Source organism: Psittacula echo, assembly GCF_963264785.1.
Source record: "Psittacula echo genome assembly, chromosome: 27".
Lineage (NCBI taxonomy): Eukaryota > Metazoa > Chordata > Aves > Psittaciformes > Psittacidae > Psittacula > Psittacula echo.
This window is the reverse complement of record NC_137762.1, coordinates 974,965-994,491: the sequence shown is the minus strand read 5'-3', so window position 1 is coordinate 994,491 and position 19,527 is coordinate 974,965. Positions and strand designations below refer to the sequence as shown.

Below are 19,527 nucleotides of genomic sequence, written 5' to 3'. Positions count from 1 at the left end.
CGGCCCGAAAGAGCCCCGCTAGGCCCCACCCCTGCCCGCCCATTGGCCCGGGGGCCTGAATGAAGCGCCACTTATTGGTGGAGGGCGGAGCAGAGCGCTCTGATAGGCTGAGGGGATGCCGCTTTCCCACCCCGCGCTCCCACCGAGGCAGCGGCTCCCGCGCAGCCTCCAGGCGGGCGCAGGGACGGGGCTAATCCCCGGCGGGTTAATCCTCACCAGGGCCGAGATCCCCTCCAAGGGACACCTTGACCCAAGGCAGCTCTAGAGGGATCCCACGGCAGCCTCCCCACCCCATAGCACCAAGGGAGAAGAGGCACATTAACCCCTCCAGGAAGCATGAGGGTTATGCAGAGCACAGCACCCAGCAGGAGCCCCATCATTCCCAGCGCATGGCCGGGCACAGACAATAGGGACAGTCTGTTCCCATGGGCCGGGGCCAGGCGCTGACACAGAGGGTTTGTATCTGACACAGGGGCAGCCTCTCTTAAAGCCTTTTATTCACAGACATGGTACAGACACATGGAAAATCGACATGATCACATTGGAGAACACGAGCCTGGAGCAGCACGGGCCCCCCCTTGCAGGGCCGGACCCCACCCAGTGCACAAGGAAGCTGCAGTGTTTGAAGCAGACATTTTGTGGACATGCTACAGCGACAGAAAGAACCCGGCGCTCAGTATTCCTCCCCTTCCTCCTCTCCCTCCCCTTCCACAGAATCCACCCCCACCTCCTCGTAATCCTTCTCCAGCGCAGCCATGTCCTCCCGGGCCTCCGAGAACTCACCCTCCTCCATGCCCTCCCCCACGTACCAGTGCACAAAGGCTCTCTTGGCGTACATCAGGTCGAACTTGTGGTCCAGGCGGGCCCAGGCCTCGGCGATGGCCGTGGTGTTGCTCAGCATGCACACCGCGCGCTGCACCTTGGCCAGGTCCCCGCCAGGCACCACTGTCGGGGGCTGGTAGTTGATGCCCACCTTGAAGCCGGTGGGGCACCAGTCCACAAACTGGATGCTACGCTTGGTCTTGATGGTGGCGATGGCGGCATTGACATCCTTGGGCACCACATCCCCACGGTACAGCAGGCAGCACGCCATGTACTTGCCATGCCGTGGGTCGCACTTCACCATCTGGTTGGCCGGCTCGAAGCAGGCGTTGGTGATCTCAGCCACTGACAGCTGCTCATGGTAAGCCTTCTCGGCTGAGATGACAGGGGCGTAGGTGGCCAGAGGGAAGTGGATGCGGGGGTACGGCACCAGGTTGGTCTGGAACTCCGTCAGGTCGACATTGAGGGCCCCATCGAAGCGCAGGGAGGCCGTGATGGAGGACACGATCTGGCTGATGAGGCGGTTGAGGTTGGTGTAGGTGGGCCTCTCGATGTCCAGGTTGCGGCGGCAGATGTCATAGATGGCCTCGTTGTCCACCATGAAGGCACAGTCGGAGTGCTCCAGGGTGGTGTGGGTGGTGAGGATGGAGTTGTAGGGCTCCACCACAGCCGTGGAGACCTGCGGGGCCGGGTAGATGGAGAACTCCAGCTTGGACTTCTTGCCATAGTCGACAGAGAGGCGCTCCATGAGCAGGGAGGTGAAGCCAGAGCCGGTGCCCCCCCCGAAGCTGTGGAAGACCAGGAAGCCCTGCAGCCCCGTGCACTGGTCAGCCTGGAAAAAGGGAAAAGAAAACAAGATCGATCCATCAGTAATTCTGGGTTTAAGTGCCTACCAAGTCACCCAGGATGGCCAATATTCACCCAAGGACCTCAGCTTTGGGGACTCCTGGTGCAGGGACACTGCTCATAACCAGCTGGTCAAGAAAGAACAGAGATTCAAATAGAAACCTCCACGACCTTGCTAAAAGGATGAAGTAAGCTTTTCCTAAGGGTACAAATAAGCCAAATTCACGCCACTGCATTTCCGGGGCAGCTCCACCCTCATGTCTTGGAGCTTGCAGGGTCCTGATGAAGGGGATTCACAGCCCAACGGGAGGGGAAGGGGCTGATCCCACCCAGCTCGGTACCCACCAGCTTGCGGATGCGATCGAGGACCAGGTCGATGATCTCCTTCCCGATGGTGTAGTGCCCACGGGCGTAGTTGTTGGCCGCATCCTCCTTGCCCGTGATGAGCTGCTCGGGGTGGAAGAGCTGCCGGTACGTCCCCGTGCGCACCTCATCTGCGGGGAGAGCCCGTTAGTGCCCGGTGGCCCGTGGAGCCCGGACCCCCCCGGCTCCAGCCCACACTCACCGATCACCGTGGGCTCCAGGTCCACGAAGACGGCGCGGGGCACGTGCTTGCCGGCGCCCGTCTCGCTGAAGAAGGTGTTGAAGGAGTCGTCCCCGCCGCCGATGGTCTTGTCGCTGGGCATCTGCCCGTCGGGCTGGATGCCGTGCTCCAGGCAGTACAGCTCCCAGCAGGCATTGCCGATCTGCACGCCCGCTTGGCCAACGTGGATGGAGATGCACTCGCGCTGCGGGGACACATCGGGGGGGGGGGGTCACACTCATGCTCAGCCCCAACAGTGGTTGCGTCAGAGCTCCAGGCAGAGCCAATTCAAAGCCAGGAGCTCCCCATGGGATGGGTGCTGGGGGGTGCTTTTATGTGTGGTGGAGGGGACACAACACATGTTGTGGAGCCACCATTTGGGCACCATCACCCGCATCAGGCCTCTGCCTGCTCCCAAATGGCGCGGGGAGGACATCTTACAACAGGGCCGGGGTGAGGCTGCGCCGGGAGGAAGAGGAGGAGGAGGAAGTTCCCGGCGCAGCAGCAGGGAGGTGGCTGCACCATTGACCCGCAGTCACCCCCGAGGGTCCCCATGGCCCCCCTCAAGCACATTCCCGGCCACACCCCGCACCCGCCACCTGCTCCCGGCATTCCAGCTGCTGGGGGGGGTCTCCGCAGGGGCTGTGGGACAGGATTAGCCCCATGGGGTTGGGCTCTGGGAGGTGCCTTGGGGGGGAGCAGAACAAGGGCCCCCTGCCCCCCACGGGCGGTGGGTAAGGTTGGGGGGGTTCGGTGATGCGGGGGGCGGGACTGTGCCCATTGCGGGGGGAGGGGATGGGGCTGTGGTGCCTTCCCGCGCGCGGGAAGGTTAACGGTCGGGGCTGGGCGCCAAAAGCAGGACAGAGCCCCGCCCCCACCGGAGGGGGGGGGCCGCGCCGTGGACCACGTGCTGCCCCCCCAAGGGAGCTGTAACCCCCCCAAGGGCGCTGTATCCCCCCACCCCAAGCACCCCTCAGCCTATTCTCTGCCTCCCCCGCAGCTCCTGCTGTGCCCCCCAACTACGGCTGTGCCTCCCCCCTCCCCCTCTGCCATGTGCCCCCAATCCCCACATCCCCCCCCCAAGTCTTTCCTCTCCCCTCTCTCACAATCCTGCACCTATTCCCAATCCCCCCCAGTTTTCCCCCCTCCCTGAGCCCCCCCCGATGCGCCCCACATTCCACACTACCATGGCTGCGGCTCTGTTACTCGTCCCGACAAGCAAGGAATCGACGCAAGTACCAGGCTGCCGCCGCCCCCGAGCACACCCCTATATACCGGCCAAGGGGGCGGGCCTTGCTCCCCCGCCCCGCGCTCCTATTGGCAGCCACTCCCGCCCATCCACACGCTCCCAACGCCGATTGGCTCATCCACATGGCTCGTCCCGCCTGCTTCCTCCCTCCCCCGCTGCCGGGCGGGGGCTGCGGGACTTTGGGGTGGGGGGGGTCGGGGTTTGCGGAGGGCCCCCCCTCACGGTTTGGGGCTTCCGGGGGGGCGAGGGTCTGACCCTCCCCTCCGCGGGCCTCAGGCCCCCCCCCCCCGTGTGTGCTGCGAAGGGAGGGGGCACCGGCAGCTCCCGCCCCCCCCCCCCCGCATCCCTCCCCCTCCGGTGCGGCTCCGCTGCAGAGGAAAACTGCGACATGGGGGGGGGATGGCACGTGCTGCCCCCCCCCTCCGCCTTTACCGCATCTCGAGGCCGTTAATCTGCTTCTCTGTTCAGCCCCCCCGGCCCATCTGCACCCCACGGCGCCCCCCCCAGCTCTTCTGAATTTCGGCAGCCCCAACCCATCTTTAGCGGGGGGCGCAGTCCTGAATCCGGCCGTTCTGGGGGGGCATCGTGCCCCGGGACCCCCCTGGATTTCAAATAGGGCGGGGCAGATCCCCCTCCTTTTGTCTCGGCCGTGTCCCCGTCTCCCTGAGTGGCTCCCCCCCCCCGCCCCAGGGCTGTGTTTGTGGGGTGCAGCTCCCCCCGCCTGACTGCGAGGCCATGGAGAGCCGGGGGGGCAGGAGCGGGGGTGCTCAGCACCAGCCCCCATCTAATCCCCTCTAATCCGCCTTCCTGTTCACCGAGAGCCCCGCGGCTGCAGCGCGGCCGCACCGCGTGTCCCACCGTGTCCCCCTGCCCCACCGGGATCCCCCCGGCCCAGCCGAGGCCCCTCCCCGGGTGCGCGGGCCCGGCGCGGCGGCAGCATCCGCATTGCAGCGGGTGATGTGGCTCCCGCCATTTGCCTTCCCGGGAAGCAGCGCGGCCGCTCCCGCCGGGATGCACCGGAGGGGGTGGGGAATCTCTGGGGACACCGGGGGCCGCTCTCCGTGCGGGGGTACCGGATGGGGTCTGGGGTCCGCTCGGCACCGGGTGATGCCGAGGCGGTGCCCCGGAAGAGCCGGTCCCAGTAGCGCTCATGGCCACCGCACTGGAGGGGTTGGTTCAGGCCCGGGGGGTGCCAGGGTGCCCCCCCCAGCACCCACTCGGGTTTGACTGTGTTCAGCTTCCCCTTCATTATTTAGCCCTGACTGGAGCCACAGGGGAAGAGGGGCTGCTCTGACATTCCCCCTCCCAGGGGCTGGGACCAGCTCTCAGCTAAGCCAGGGCTGTCTCACCCTGCCATAAGGGACACAGGGACCCCAGGACACATCACGGGGAGGGCTTGCAGGCATCCATCTCCAGCCACCCAGGAAGATGAGGGCACCACTCAGCCGGAGCAGGGGTGTTGGGCAGTAGAACCCACACCTCAAGGGACAAGGCAGCCCCTCCCCTGCCTGCACAGAACAGGCAGGAGCCCCCCCAGATTTCTGCCAAAACGGGGGGGGGAAGTCAGCTCCCCCCTTCGGGAGGAGTTAAACCAGCCCCCATGTGTTCGCTTTGCACCTGGTCCTCAACAACCCCCCCAGCACTTAATAGAGATGGGGAGAAATAGAAAGGGTAATATGTGAGAGGCACTGTCCAGTCCAGGGCAGGACGGGCTGGGGGAAGATGAGTTTGGGGAGCACAGGGCTGGGCTCAGGAACCACATGGAGACCTGGGGTGCAGAGACCACAATACTATGGGGAGTCATCAGGGACAGCAGAGAGTAAAGACACCAGAGCCAGGATAAGACAGGGAATGCTTTTTATTCAGACCCACAGGAGAGGACGGGTGGGTCCGGAACAAACTTTTCCATTGAAGCACAGACCATTGACAGGACAGACCGCGGCAAACACACTGCTACAGCCCTGAGGGCCTTCGACTAGGTTATGTTCCCTGTAGAGCAGCACCCTTGGGGGAGTTCAGTATTCCTCCCCTTCCTCCTCTCCCTCCCCTTCCACAGAATCCACCCCCACCTCCTCGTAATCCTTCTCCAGCGCAGCCATGTCCTCCCGGGCCTCCGAGAACTCACCCTCCTCCATGCCCTCCCCCACGTACCAGTGCACAAAGGCTCTCTTGGCGTACATCAGGTCAAACTTGTGGTCCAGGCGGGCCCAGGCCTCGGCGATGGCCGTGGTGTTGCTCAGCATGCACACCGCGCGCTGCACCTTGGCCAGGTCCCCGCCAGGCACCACTGTCGGGGGCTGGTAGTTGATGCCCACCTTGAAGCCGGTGGGGCACCAGTCCACAAACTGGATGGTGCGCTTGGTCTTGATGGTGGCGATGGCGGCATTGACATCCTTGGGCACCACATCCCCACGGTACAGCAGGCAGCACGCCATGTACTTGCCATGCCGTGGGTCGCACTTCACCATCTGGTTGGCCGGCTCGAAGCAGGCGTTGGTGATCTCAGCCACTGACAGCTGCTCATGGTAAGCCTTCTCGGCTGAGATGACAGGGGCGTAGGTGGCCAGAGGGAAGTGGATGCGGGGGTACGGCACCAGGTTGGTCTGGAACTCCGTCAGGTCGACATTGAGGGCCCCATCGAAGCGCAGGGAGGCTGTGATGGAGGACACGATCTGGCCTATCAACCGGTTCAGGTTGGTGTAGGTGGGCCTCTCGATGTCCAGGTTGCGGCGGCAGATGTCATAGATGGCCTCGTTGTCCACCATGAAGGCACAGTCGGAGTGCTCCAGGGTGGTGTGGGTGGTGAGGATGGAGTTGTAGGGCTCCACCACAGCCGTGGAGACCTGCGGGGCCGGGTAGATGGAGAACTCCAGCTTGGACTTCTTGCCATAGTCGACAGAGAGGCGCTCCATGAGCAGGGAGGTGAAGCCAGAGCCGGTGCCCCCCCCGAAGCTGTGGAAGACCAGGAAGCCCTGCAGCCCCGTGCACTGGTCAGCCTGGTGAGGAGAGACAAGGGGAGGGCATGTTTAGTCCAGGCAACAGCAGAAGTTGCTCCTTCAACTCCGTGGGCCCCTGAGGACATCTGGGGGCTTCCCAGAGCAGAAGTCACCGGGGTGAATGACAGGGTGGCCCTGACCCATCTGTTGGTCACTGACTCATAGGAGTGGTGAATCTCTCAGGGAAGCCCAAGGTGGGGGAAGAGTGGGCAAAAGCAACTTGTAGGAAGATGTTTGGGCACTGGGGCCCAGCACCAGGCTCAGCACAACCGCTTTGCTCCAGGCAGGACCGGTCCGAGCCGGGGCCGTCACCGGGACGCCCATCCCCAGCTGCACACAGCTGGACTCAGCCATGGCCAGAGCCAAGTGGGAACAAAGAGGGAATTGCAGAGCTCAGCACCGCCCTGGGGCTGCGGCGCTGTGGAGCCACTCCAGCTCCCCGCTGCGCCGCATCGTGCTGCGGCCAATGGCAGCCACTGCACAACAGGATTAACATTCATTAATACATTAAAGCTAAAGCCAGCCCGGCTGCTCCGAGACGGAGAACTGCGGCTTTGTCCTCAACTCGCTCCCTGCAACCTCCCCCTCGCTCCTACCAGCTTGCGGATACGATCAAGGACCAGGTCGATGATCTCCTTCCCGATGGTGTAGTGCCCACGGGCGTAGTTGTTGGCCGCATCCTCCTTGCCCGTGATGAGCTGCTCGGGGTGGAAGAGCTGCCGGTACGTCCCCGTGCGCACCTCATCTGCGGGGAGAGCCCGTTAGTGCCCGGTGGCCCGTGGAGCCCGGACCCCCCCAGCTCCAGCCCACACTCACCGATCACCGTGGGCTCCAGGTCCACGAAGACGGCGCGGGGCACGTGCTTGCCGGCGCCCGTCTCGCTGAAGAAGGTGTTGAAGGAGTCGTCCCCGCCACCGATGGTCTTGTCGCTGGGCATCTGCCCGTCGGGCTGGATGCCGTGCTCCAGGCAGTACAGCTCCCAGCAGGCATTGCCGATCTGCACGCCCGCTTGGCCAACGTGGATGGAGATGCACTCACGCTGCGGGGACAGGACATGGGGACGTGTCACCCCCCTGCCTCCCCTGCTTTGTCCCACCCTAAGGGCCCCATGGGGATGCTGCAACCTGGATGGAGCCTGGATCCTGCCCAGAGGCACTGTATTATTCTGGGTCCTGAGCTCCTGCGGTCCCATCCTGCTCAACCAGGGACCTGAGGCTGTGCCCATGGAAGGAAGGGGAGCTCAGAACTGCGGGGCTCATCCGGATCCAGGCAACTGGGACCCCACACAAGGGCCCCAGAGTCTCATCCTGCCCTGTACAACCTGCTGAGACCCAGCAGTGCCTCTGGTAGGGCCTCAGCACCAGGGTCCCTGTTAAGCCAGGGCAACACCCATTGGGGAAGGGGGGAACCATCCCACTCTGCCCCCCCCGAAGGGGACTCATTCTGCACCGTTAAACCGAGGCCACGCCCAGAGCAGGCTCAGCACCGGGGGGGGGTGTCTGTCCTGCCCTGTTTAACGAGAGCCACGCCCAGTGCAGAACCACAGCTCGGTACCGGGAACGGGGGGCCCGATCCTGCCTCTTTGACCCGGTGCCACGCCCAGTACGGGCTCAGCCCCAGGGCCCCATCGTGCCCGGTTTAACAGGAGCCACGCCCACTCCGGGCTCCTGGATCAGCACCGGGGACCCATCCTGCTCGGTTTAACGGGCATCGTGCCCGGAGCAGGCTCAGGGCTTGGTCCCGGGGGTCCCATCCTGCCCACTCTCATAGGAGCCACGCCCAGGACGGGCTCGGTGCTGAGCCCTGGGAAAGGAGAAGGACGCATCCAGCCCCGTTTAACGGGACCCACACGCAGGGCTGAGCCCCCATCAATCCCCCCCTGCCCGCTGTAACGGGAGCCACGCCCGGTGCGGGCTCAGCCCCGGGACCCAAGGCCTCATCCCGCTCATCCCGGGCGTGGCGAGGCCGGCACCGGGAACAACAGCGGCGTCGAGAGACTGGAACCGGACCTCCCCTCCCTGTTCCTCCCCTCACCATGGTGGCGGTCGCTCCGGGGCGGTCTCACAGCCCGACGCTGAGGCGGTCGATGTAAGAGGCGCGGTGGAGCGCGGGGCTCGACGCGGGGCTTTATAGGGCCCGGAGGGGCGGGGCGGGCGGCGGGGCTGGGGGGGGCGGCGGCGGCGGCCATTGGCGCGGCCCGGGATGAGGTAATGCCCCCCCGGAGCCGCAGACAAAGGCCGGGTGGTGCGGGGAAGGGGGGGACTGAGGGCTGCGGGGCCCAGCCTCGTCCTTGTCCCCGGCCCCGCCGGGTCCCGGTGCGTGTTCCCAGCCAAGCTGTCGATCCCGGCCATGCCCCGGTCCCTCCGCACTGCCCCAGTGGTGCCACCGTTCCCGTGTCCACAGGCCTGGCGCCCAGTCACATCTCTGTCCCCATCCTCAGCCACACCCGGGTCCCGCATACCCGTCCCCATCCCCGCCTGTGCCACCATCCCCTCATCCGGCCACTGCCCTGGCTCCTGTCTGTGCTCCCAGCCACATCCTCAGTCACCCACCCGCCCTGTCCCCAGCCTTGCTGTTGTCTCCATCCTCATCACATTTGGTCCCCATCCCTAGCCACACCTTGGTCCACATCCCCGGTTGTGGCCTTGTCCCCATCCCCAGGGATGCTGTCCCCAACCCAGGGATGCTGTCCTAGGCCTGGCCGTGTCCCAGTGCCCTGCTTCCCAGCCACCACTTGGCCCCAGTCTCCACCATGGCCCGATGCCCTAGCTGCAGTCTGGCCTGTGCCCATCCCTTCCAGTGCCTCTTTGTCTGCTCAGGCAGCAGAACCCAGCTCCGCGGGGCCCAATCCAGGGGAAAAAGGGTCCTCCCGAAGGCAGCTGGGGATGGGTAGTGCCGTGGGGCTGCAGACACTGAGGGCACATGGGGGACAAAGGCCTGAGGTGGGGTTTTGGGGCTGGGGGCAGCTGCTCTGCGGCAGCTGGTGGTGGATGGGGACACAGCGGGGACACCAGGACATGCATCCTCCAGCCCCTCCTCCATCTGCTGCAGCCCCTGCGTGGTCCCCCTGAGTCACCAGTCCCACAGCCGTGGCCTTTCCCCTCCTCAGGGGGTGCCCCCTCCTTTCTGTCCCTGCAAAGGCCATGGTGGCTGGGGCGGGGGAAGGCTTGGGGGGTCAGTCTCTGTAGAGGGATGACCCCACACCACCTTCAGGGCTGGCCCCAGCTGCTGCAATGGAGCTGCCAGGGTGCCTCCCCCAGTGGGAAATGCCATTCTTCTTTGCTCTTCCCACATTCTGCAGTTTTCTTTGCAGCTCCAGGTTCCCTCATCCCCAGTCCCAGCCCCACATCCCCACTGCCACCCCCCCCCCCACCAGCCCAGTGCTTCTGGGGTGCTGTTGAAGTGGGGCAGGAGCAGGGCCCCTGGGGCTGCAGACAAAGAGGGGTGAGGATTTGGGCATCGCCCACCAGAACAAAGGACTGGGCGGTCCTGCCTGCATGGAGTAGAGGAGAACCGGGAGATCCGGCTCCCACCAGGAGCAAACGGGTTTTAGGGGCACCCTAAGCCCAAAGCAGCTCGGCCCCCCCCAGTCCTGACCCACAGTGGGGCCATCCCTGCATGGGAAACACCTCATGTCTTTGTCTCCCCGTGGCCCTGAGCCCCCAGCGCTGGTGTGGGACCTGGCAGCACATCCCCAGTGCATCCCCATGGTGTCCCCAGGGCCTGGGGATTCGGGGCCCTCCAATAGCTCCCTCCCCGGGGACCCCTGTCCATGCTGGGGGGGTCCCTGCCCATTGTGTACCCCAAGCCGTGGGCTGGCAGGGGATGCCCCATGGGGCGGCGGTGGCTCAGCCCCTCCTGGGCGATGTGGGGTATGGGATGTGGGGCTCTGGGTGCCGGGGGGGCCCCGTGTCTCCCCCATCTCGTTAGGTATGGAGGGCCACTTGTCCCCATGCCGGCCGCTGCCAGGCAACCACCGTGGTGACAGGGTTGCTAGGAGACCGGTTGCTAAGAGATGGGCTGGGACCCCCCTCCTCCCGCATTCCCCTTCCCCAGTACCCATCGCAGGGCCTGTGGGGGGTGTGGGAAGACAGGCCTGGAGACGCCCCCCCGCCTGGCCCTGCTGTGCTGGGGGGGGACACCATCTCTGGGACCTCCCCAGTGCCTGCTGGGGGGGATGCACAGGCACGGGGGTTTCCCAATGCCCACCCTGCCATGGCTGCCATGGAGCTACCCAGCCCCAGTGTGTGCCGGGCCGGGGGGGCCTGGCCCTGCTCCCGGCCCCCTGAGCACTTCCCGGCCTCCTGTGCTCTGTTGACTGTTGGTAGCAACGCGGCGGCTCCTGGCGACGATTGTTGTACCCCCCCGGCCATGTCCACTGCTGGGCATGGGACAGGCCGTTGCGCCCCCGGGGATCCCTCTTGGGCCGCGCAGAGCCCACAGCCCTGCCCATGCTGCCCCCCCCCGGGCTGGGCATCTCGGAGAGGGGCTTTGCGTGCCGGTGGCTCCTGGTTTCCTGGCACGGGGGGGGGGGGCACAGTGGTGTCCAGGCAGTTGGGTGCCCTGTGCCCCCCCAGCGCAGCCCCAACTCTGCGGGAGCCACAGCAAAAAGGGGGCTCAACCCGGGAGCAGGACGGGGGGGCTGCAGCCGGGGGTTGGGGGGGTGCGACCGCGCCGCCGTGGGGAGGGGGCTGCAGCAGCGCAGCACCGCAATGCGGCAAAACCCGCAATAAAGGAGCAAGGCGGCGGCGGCGGGAGGCGAGAGAGACCCCGCTGCGGGGGGGTCCCCGCACTGCCCTCCCCCAAAGCACCCCCAGAACCCAGCAGGAGATGGGGTGGGGGGGACTCGCGGGGTTCTGGGGGCGCAGGGAGGGGGGGTCGCAGAGGTACCCTGGCCCCAGGCGGGTGCCAGCAGCGAGGATGTGCGCAGGGAGTGGGGGGTGTCCCCCGGGGAGCCCAGGGGATGGGGGGGATTAAGGGACCTGAGGAGTGGGGGCATATTTGGGGTGCCCAGGCTATGCCGGGATCCTCCCTGGGGTCCCTCGGGGACATCGTCCACCCCCCCCCCAGCCCTACGTGGGAACAGGGTCCCTTTGTGGGGGGACACCAAGGGGGGCAGCACTCGGGTTCCAACCCAGGCCTGGGGGTCTCCGGAGCTGCCGTGTCCCCACGCTGCGGCCCTGGGAACCCCGAGCAGGGCCGGGGGAGTCCAACCCCTCCCGCCCGTACTGCGCTCCCCGAGGAGCCGCCCCGGGGCCTGGCAGGGGAACGCGCGCGGCGCCGGGAGCGGGAGCAGGAACCGGCGCGGCGGGGGCCCGCGGGGCTTCCCACAGGAACGGCACCGGAATGGGGTCGGGGAGGGCGGGGGGAGAACCCGGCACCGGGACCCCCACCCGGGGCCCCAGCACAGGCTGGGCCGTGGCGCTCCCTGCGCGGAGCCCGGGTCTGCGGCGGGAGGGCTCAGGGACCGCTCCTGCCCCTCTCAGCCCCGCCCGTCCCTAAAGCCCCCCAAAGCCCCCCAAATGACCCCAAAGCCCCCCCAAAGCCTCCTCCCCACCAAGCCCCGCCCCTCTCCCCGCCCCTCACCGCGTTTCCCGCCCTCCACATTCCACTCCGCTGACGTCACCGCCCACCCAACCCCCGCCGGCTTTCGAACCTGCCAATCAGAATAGAGGCGGGACGAGAGGGCGTGGCCAGACAGTGAAGCGGCGTGGCGGAGGCGGGAAAATGCGATGCCACGCCCCCTCCCGTGGTCCCGCCCCCCGCCCCCCCCCCGCTCCGGTATATCACGGGGGGGCCGCGCCGGGCCCCCCCCGGCCTCCTTCCTCGGTGACTCCGTAGCGGTTCGGGCAGTGAGCGGCCATGGTGAGGGCAGGGAGGGTGCGGGACCCCCCAAGTGTCCGCAGTAGCACTTGGAGCTGTGTCCGGGAGGTGAAGGGGTCTCCTGTGCCCAGGACACTGTGTAGGGCTGCTGGGCACTTTTATGCTCTAGAGAGGGCTCCGTGTGACCCTGGTGTGGGGTGTTGAGGGTGCGGGGGTTGGGGGGCCCAGCCTTGGGCGCGCTGCGTGTCCCGGACTCCAACGCAGGACCTGGATGCATCTGTTCTTAGGAAGGGAAACGTGTCCCAACGGGGTGCTGGGGGGAGCGGCGTGTAATCTGCCGGGATACCCTGCTGGGGATAGGGAGAGCCCCTCATATGTGGGGCGATGGGGGGGGGGGGGGCTGGACTCGGCAGTGGCTGCGGTGGGGAAACGCTTCAAAGACCCGAGAGTTTACCGAGAGTTTGCTCTTGCCCCTGAGCCGCGGCGTGGAGGGGTTCCGGGCTCCCATCCCTGTGGATCAGCGCTGCTGGAGCAAAGGGGGATTCCCCTTTGTAATCGAGGGGTGCCCCTGAACTGGGGGTGATGGGGATCTCTGAAAAAAGGGCAGTAAAGTTGTCACTGTCCCCATATCAGCCTAGATAGGGAATGGTAAAGACTGGGAATAACCCTGAGGAATCCCAACCCCTCTCTTGGAGCGGCGGGTATGAATTAACCCAGTTGGAGCTGGGGGGGGTCTGAGCCTGTCCCCCGTGTCTCCGCAGCGCGAGTGCATCTCCATCCACGTTGGCCAAGCGGGCGTGCAGATCGGCAATGCCTGCTGGGAGCTGTACTGCCTGGAGCACGGCATCCAGCCCGACGGGCAGATGCCCAGCGACAAGACCATCGGCGGCGGGGACGACTCCTTCAACACCTTCTTCAGCGAGACGGGCGCCGGCAAGCACGTGCCCCGCGCCGTCTTCGTGGACCTGGAGCCCACGGTGATCGGTGAGTGTGGGCTGGAGCCGGGGGGGTCCGGGCTCCACGGGCCACCGGGCACTAACGGGCTCTCCCCGCAGATGAGGTGCGCACGGGGACGTACCGGCAGCTCTTCCACCCCGAGCAGCTCATCACGGGCAAGGAGGATGCGGCCAACAACTACGCCCGTGGGCACTACACCATCGGGAAGGAGATCATCGACCTGGTCCTCGATCGCATCCGCAAGCTGGTGGGCATCCCATGGGGCGGGCTTCTTTCTAGGGTGGAGAAGTGGCTGAGGATAAAGGGAAGCCGTTGTCCCTGGGGGGTGATCAACGGGTCCTTCTCACCTCATCAGCACTTTGGGACAGGAGGTGGAGCTGCCCTGAGGTATGTGGGACAGGTCTGGCCTGTCTCTGGTGCCCACATGGGACGCACCTCTTGAGCCCAGCTGTGGGGAGGAGGATGAGAAGCCCCATGCCCCGGGCAAGGGGGGCCTCGCAGCCCCAGTTTGGGTGCTGGTGAAGCACTGGTTGGACTGGTGCGGCTGCCTCAGCTCTTTGAACCTGGGGTTCCCACGCTGGGGCTGGCGCCGGGGCTGGCTTGACCTGCAGTGCCGCCGGCTCCGCTCCGGGAGCTCCAGGCACATCAAAGCCAGAGCTTGGCAGCCCATGGGCTTGTGTGGGCCGGGTGGCTCCTGCTGCACCCATCCTGGGGGAGCACACGGCTCCAAAGCCATGGCTGACCCACTCTGGACCCCGCTGGGGGCTCTCCCAACAGGCTGACCAGTGCACGGGGCTGCAGGGCTTCCTGGTCTTCCACAGCTTCGGGGGGGGCACCGGCTCTGGCTTCACCTCCCTGCTCATGGAGCGCCTCTCTGTCGACTATGGCAAGAAGTCCAAGCTGGAGTTCTCCATCTACCCGGCCCCGCAGGTCTCCACGGCTGTGGTGGAGCCCTACAACTCCATCCTCACCACCCACACCACCCTGGAGCACTCCGACTGTGCCTTCATGGTGGACAACGAGGCCATCTATGACATCTGCCGCCGCAACCTGGACATCGAGAGGCCCACCTACACCAACCTCAACCGCCTCATCAGCCAGATCGTGTCCTCCATCACGGCCTCCCTGCGCTTCGATGGGGCCCTCAATGTCGACCTGACGGAGTTCCAGACCAACCTGGTGCCGTACCCCCGCATCCACTTCCCTCTGGCCACCTACGCCCCTGTCATCTCAGCCGAGAAGGCTTACCACGAGCAACTCACCGTGGCTGAGATCACCAACGCCTGCTTCGAGCCAGCCAACCAGATGGTGAAGTGCGACCCACGGCATGGCAAGTACATGGCGTGCTGCCTGCTGTACCGTGGGGATGTGGTGCCCAAGGATGTCAATGCCGCCATCGCCACCATCAAGACCAAGCGCACCATCCAGTTTGTGGACTGGTGCCCCACCGGCTTCAAGGTGGGCATCAACTACCAGCCCCCGACAGTGGTGCCTGGCGGGGACCTGGCCAAGGTGCAGCGCGCGGTGTGCATGCTGAGCAACACCACGGCCATCGCCGAGGCCTGGGCCCGCCTGGACCACAAGTTTGACCTGATGTACGCCAAGAGAGCCTTTGTGCACTGGTACGTGGGGGAGGGCATGGAGGAGGGTGAGTTCTCGGAGGCCCGGGAGGACATGGCTGCGCTGGAGAAGGATTACGAGGAGGTGGGGGCTGACAGTGTGGAAGGGGAGGAGGAAGGGGAGGAATATTAGTGCCTTTGGCTCTTGTGCCTGTGACACTGTGATGCTCATCATTAAAGATGCTCTTTTCACTCTTGCTTTGTTCATTGTCCATTGGGAGTGACCAGGGAGGTGGAATGCTCTGGGGGGGGGGGGTGGGTCCTGGCTAGTTTGAGTGGTTCTTTGCCATGGGTGTACCTTGGCTAAGTCCTGTGCCATGGGCTGGCTGTGCCTTCCCGGGCTGCCTGCACCTGAGAGGGGTTCATGTCTCCCTCTCTGTGCTCTTGGCCTTGTCACAGAGTGGGTCACTCGGTGGGGTGCAGAGCCCTGGATCACTCCCTCCTTTGGGCCCTGTAACGCAGCCAGGATCCAACCCAATGCAGGTGCCCTGTGCTCTAAGTGGTGTCTGGCTGCTCTCTTGTGCGGTGCTGAGCAGGGCATTGACCCCTTCCCATAAGTGCTGCCTGTAGAGGGAAGGCTTGGGGAGGGGGGGGGAGCAGATCCCGAAGAGCCGAATCATGGCTGCCCATTCAGAAAGGGGGGGACATGCCAGGGCTCCCACTCCCTGCTGCTGGGGAGGGACACGGCCTGCTAAATAGTGCAGGATGGGACCCGCTGAGCTGCGGTAGCCCCAGCCCCGGGGCTTCACCCCACGGGGCTCCCCGACCCCTTTGCTGTGGCCTGGGAGGGCGACCCTCTCCCTCCATCCCAGTGACTCGGGGTCCTCCCGGCCCCTCTCCTCCCAGCTCCCGCTGCTGCCGGGCCCCTCTGCCTGCCCCATCCCACCCCCGAGGAGCACCCGCAGCCCCCGGCCGGGAGACCCCTCCCCTCGCACCCCCGGGTCCCCCCGACGGGGCGGAGCCGCCGCTCGCTATAAACGGCCGGTACCGGGAACCGCCGCCTTCCCGGTACCAGCATGAGCCGCGGCGGCCGCGCCCCCCCACCGCGCCGCTCCTTCGGGGCGCCGCCGCCCCTCAGCGCGGCTCCGGGGCTGCTGGCGGAGGCGGCGGCGGCTCGGGGAGCGGAGCGGGAGGAGTTGGCGGCCCTGAACGATCGTTTCGCCGCTTTCCTGGAGCGAGTGCGGGCGCTGGAGCGGCAGAACGGGGCCCTTCGAGCCGCCCTGGGCCGCGCCGCCGCCGCCGCCGCACCCCGCACGGCCGGGCTGGTGCAGGGGGAGCTGCGGGGGCTCCGGGAGCGGCTGCAGCTCCTTGGCCGGGACCGGGACCGGCTCCAGACCGAGCGAGACGGGTTGGCCGCTGACCTGGCGGCCCTGCGGCAGCGGTGGGTGGGCGACGGGGCCGCGGATGCGCCGGGATGAGGAATGCGCCGGGATGAGGGATGCACTGGGATGAGGGATGCGCTGGAGAAGACACGGGGAGATGCCCCCGGGTACCCAGGGGCGTGCAGCAGGATGGGGAAGAACCGGGGGTGTTGGGAGGGGGACGCACTGAAGGCCGCAGGGAGGGGAGTGCCACATGTGTGGGGTGCTGGGGAGGACCGGGAGAGGCTGGAAAAGGAACCGGGGGGACTGGGAGAGACTGAGAAGAATGGGGAGCTCGGGCGCTGCAAAGGGTGGGGCACAGGGGGGGCACTGGGAGTGGACAGGGATAAGCACTGAGGTGGGAGATGGGCCCAAGGCAGGGGCTGAACCACCCTCGGGGAGGAGCATGGCCTAGCGAGGGGACCTGGGGGGCTGCAGTGGGGTCTTGGCCCTGAGACAGGGCAAGATGGGGAGGTCCTGCCCTGTCTCAGGCTTGGGGACTCCTCCATCCCCACGTGCCTGCAGAGTGGGGGCTGCAGGAAGGTCCTCACCTTGTTCCCCTCCTGCTGTCCCCAGGCTGGAGGATGAGACCCAGAAGCGGGAGGATGCAGAGAAGAGCCTGGTGCTGTTCCGCAAGGTGAGGGGGCTCATGCAGTGCCCATTCCCCTGTGCCCCCCATGCCGTGTACCCCCAGGCTGCTCACGCATGTGAAGGCCCTGGCCATGTGGATTAAAGGGGGGACCCGGGGCAGTCTGGGAGTGCCCATCCACTCCCTGCTGCCCCACAACTCATCCTGGCCGTGCCTACAGGACGTGGACGATGCCACCTTGTCCCGCCTGGAGCTGGAGCGGAAGGTGGAGCTGCTGCTGGATGAGATCGGCTTCCTCAGGAAGCTGCATGAGGAGGTGCAATGGGGACCTGGGTCGGGATGGGGGACACGGGCAGGGTCCATGAGCTGTGTCGTGACATATCGTGACCCCCCGTGTGACCCCCAGGAACTGCGGGACCTGGAGGTGAGCGCCCCGAGCCCAGCGCCGCCGGTGGAGCTCTGCAAACCGGAGCTGACAGCGGCGCTGCGGGAGATCCGCACCCAGTATGAGAGCATCGCCGTGAGGAACCTGCAGGAGGCCGAGGAGTGGTACAAGTCCAAGGTACCCGGGCCCTGGGGGGGCTCTGATTGGGGTCCGGGACGCCTCAATAGCGCTGACCCCCCCAGTGGGTGCTGCAGTTCGCAGACCTCTCGGATGCAGCCAACCGCAACCAGGAGGCGCTGCGCTTGGCCAAGCAGGAGATGAACGAGTCACGGCGGCAGATCCAGAGCCTCACCAGCGAGGTGGATGGGCTGAAGAGCATGGTGAGACCCGGGCGGGGGGACACTTATGGGAGGACCCCAGCCCCAGGCCCTGCAGCGCATCCTCATTCCACGCAGAACGAGGCGCTGCAGCGGCAGATGCGGGAGATGGAGGCTGAGTTTGGGGAGGAAATCGGGAGTTACCGGGATGTGGTGGAGCATCTGGAGCAGGAGCTGCGGCAGCTCAAGGAGGAGATGGCGCGGCACCTCCGCGAGTACCAGGACCTGCTCAACGTCAAGATGGCTCTGGACATCGAGATCGCCACGTACCGCAAGCTGCTGGAGGGCGAGGAGAGCAGGTGGGGGCCTCCCCCCACTGACTTTCCTATGGGATCTCCTGGGAAGGAGGGGGCTCCACAGGGGACAAGCAGCTCCCATCCCACGGGAGCTTGGAGATAACGGCAAGGCCAAGGGATGGGGTGAGGATGGGGGAGCTGCTCCCCTCTGCCCGCCCGTGATGGGGTCACTCAGCAGTGACCAGTGACACCCCACAACCCCCTCACCCCCTTTCTGCCCCCCCAGGATCACTGTCCCCCTGCACCCTCCAACCTCCTTCAGCGGGAGAAGCTCAGGTGAGAAGGGTCAGGGGTGCCCCAATTGTGTCCTTGGGGGTCCTTTTCCCCCATGAGGGTGCAGGTGGGTCCCTGTGCCCTGCCTCGGGGGGGGGACTCATGGCTTCTGTGTCCCCCAGTGCTGGAGCCTGTGCAGAGCCCGACTCGGAGGATGGTGCTCATCAAAACCATTGAGACACGGGACGGGCAGGTGCGGGGGGGCCTGTCCCTGCATGAGTGGGCTCCCACTCTCTGGGGCCATCCCTACCTGGGGTGTCGACCCCATCTGCATCCTGAGCCCCCCTTGTCCTCCCACAGCAGGTGGTGACGGAGTCACACAGACAGAGAGCGGAGCTGGGACAGTGATGGAGAGTCCTGGGGGGGCTTCACCGGCTGCCCCCCCCCATCCCAGAGGCGCGATGCATCCGGTGCCTTGTGTCCCCCCTTATTCATTGCTATTTATGTCCCCCCTCCCGCTCCTCGTCTGTATTTCACGTTCACCGAGTGCCCCCCCCGCCTCTGGGGGTCGCAGGGTCCGGGAGACGCTGGGGCTGCCCCCCCCGCAAATAAAGGCTGTGGCGCGGAGGGACTGAGTCACGCGCGGAGGTGCGGGGCGGTCCCGGGGCTCTCACCGTTACTGGGGTGCGTTGCTGGTGCAAGACCACCAGGCGGCGCTGTCTCACAATCCCCCATCCTGGCGCTCTGCTCCCCTCTCTATAATCAGCGTCTTCCCTTCCCTGGACCTGATAGGCTGATATCAGCCTATCGCTGAGAGGACTGGGCGCTCGACCAATCCCAGGCGGGTGCTTGCGGTCGGTGCCGCCACTGATTGGTCAGTTCTGGGCCGCCGGGCGATTCATTGGCGTTGGCGGTGTTTATAAACAGGGGCCGCTCTCCCGGTGAAACGGGACCGGGGCGAGAACGGGGACCGCGAGTACGGGGGGTGCCGGAGAGGATTCCCCCCACCTTGGCAGCAGCCCCCGACCCGCCGCGGTTCGATGCGGTCGCGCAGGGGATAACCCAGCTCCCCCAACCCCCGGTGTGGAGTGTCCGGTGCTGTGAGCCCCCATCCCCGGCATCCCTTCCCGGGGTCTCCCCCCACCCCCGGTCCTACCCGTGTCCTGCGGGCGCCGGCCGGGCGGTGGCAGCACCGGCCCAATGCCATGCGGAGACAGGGATGGGGATACGGGCTGCGGGGTTCCGGGGCGTCCGCAGCGTGACCCAGCCTCTGGGGGCTGTCGCTGTCCCTGTGTTCCGTGGGGGGTGATGGGGAAGGTGACATCGAGGCGTTCCCCCCATCTGTGCGGAGCTCGTCACAGCGGCTCAGCCCGCCGCCCCCCCCGGGGGTCGTGTCCCCAAAGGTTCCCTC

At 66.2% G+C, this 19,527-nt stretch overlaps 4 protein-coding genes across 4 annotated transcripts; 2 read left to right on the top strand and 2 right to left on the bottom strand.

Moving 5' to 3' along the window:
- Positions 1-673: 673 nt before the first annotated feature.
- Positions 674-3,507, bottom strand: LOC308230716 (tubulin alpha-1B chain; the record flags this gene model as incomplete). Its single annotated transcript, XM_080635593.1, has 4 exons — positions 3,438-3,507; positions 2,234-2,456; positions 2,014-2,162; positions 674-1,654 (listed from the first exon to the last, which is right to left on the bottom strand). The coding sequence occupies exons 1-4, from the start codon at positions 3,438-3,440 to the stop codon at positions 674-676; spliced, it is 1,356 nt and encodes a 451-aa protein (XP_080491719.1). The 5' UTR covers positions 3,441-3,507.
- A 2,008-nt stretch (positions 3,508-5,515) lies between these two features.
- On the bottom strand, positions 5,516-8,589 carry LOC308230707 (tubulin alpha-1A chain; the record flags this gene model as incomplete). Its single annotated transcript, XM_080635577.1, has 4 exons — positions 8,531-8,589; positions 7,313-7,535; positions 7,093-7,241; positions 5,516-6,496 (listed from the first exon to the last, which is right to left on the bottom strand). Exons 1-4 carry the CDS (start codon positions 8,531-8,533, stop codon positions 5,516-5,518), a joined length of 1,356 nt encoding a protein of 451 aa, XP_080491703.1. The 5' UTR covers positions 8,534-8,589.
- A 4,514-nt stretch (positions 8,590-13,103) lies between these two features.
- Positions 13,104-15,028, top strand: LOC308230721 (tubulin alpha-1C chain; the record flags this gene model as incomplete). The annotated part of the gene is made up of 3 exons (XM_080635601.1): positions 13,104-13,303; positions 13,375-13,523; positions 14,054-15,028. Exons 1-3 carry the CDS (start codon positions 13,183-13,185, stop codon positions 15,026-15,028), a joined length of 1,245 nt encoding a protein of 414 aa, XP_080491727.1. The 5' UTR covers positions 13,104-13,182.
- Positions 15,029-15,911: 883 nt separating this feature from the next.
- PRPH (peripherin) lies at positions 15,912-18,524 on the top strand (the record flags this gene model as incomplete). The annotated part of the gene is made up of 9 exons (XM_080635591.1): positions 15,912-16,276; positions 16,833-16,893; positions 17,066-17,161; positions 17,252-17,407; positions 17,485-17,610; positions 17,686-17,906; positions 18,130-18,179; positions 18,299-18,369; positions 18,477-18,524. The coding sequence occupies 9 exons, from the start codon at positions 15,912-15,914 to the stop codon at positions 18,522-18,524; spliced, it is 1,194 nt and encodes a 397-aa protein (XP_080491717.1).
- Positions 18,525-19,527: the final 1,003 nt, after the last annotated feature.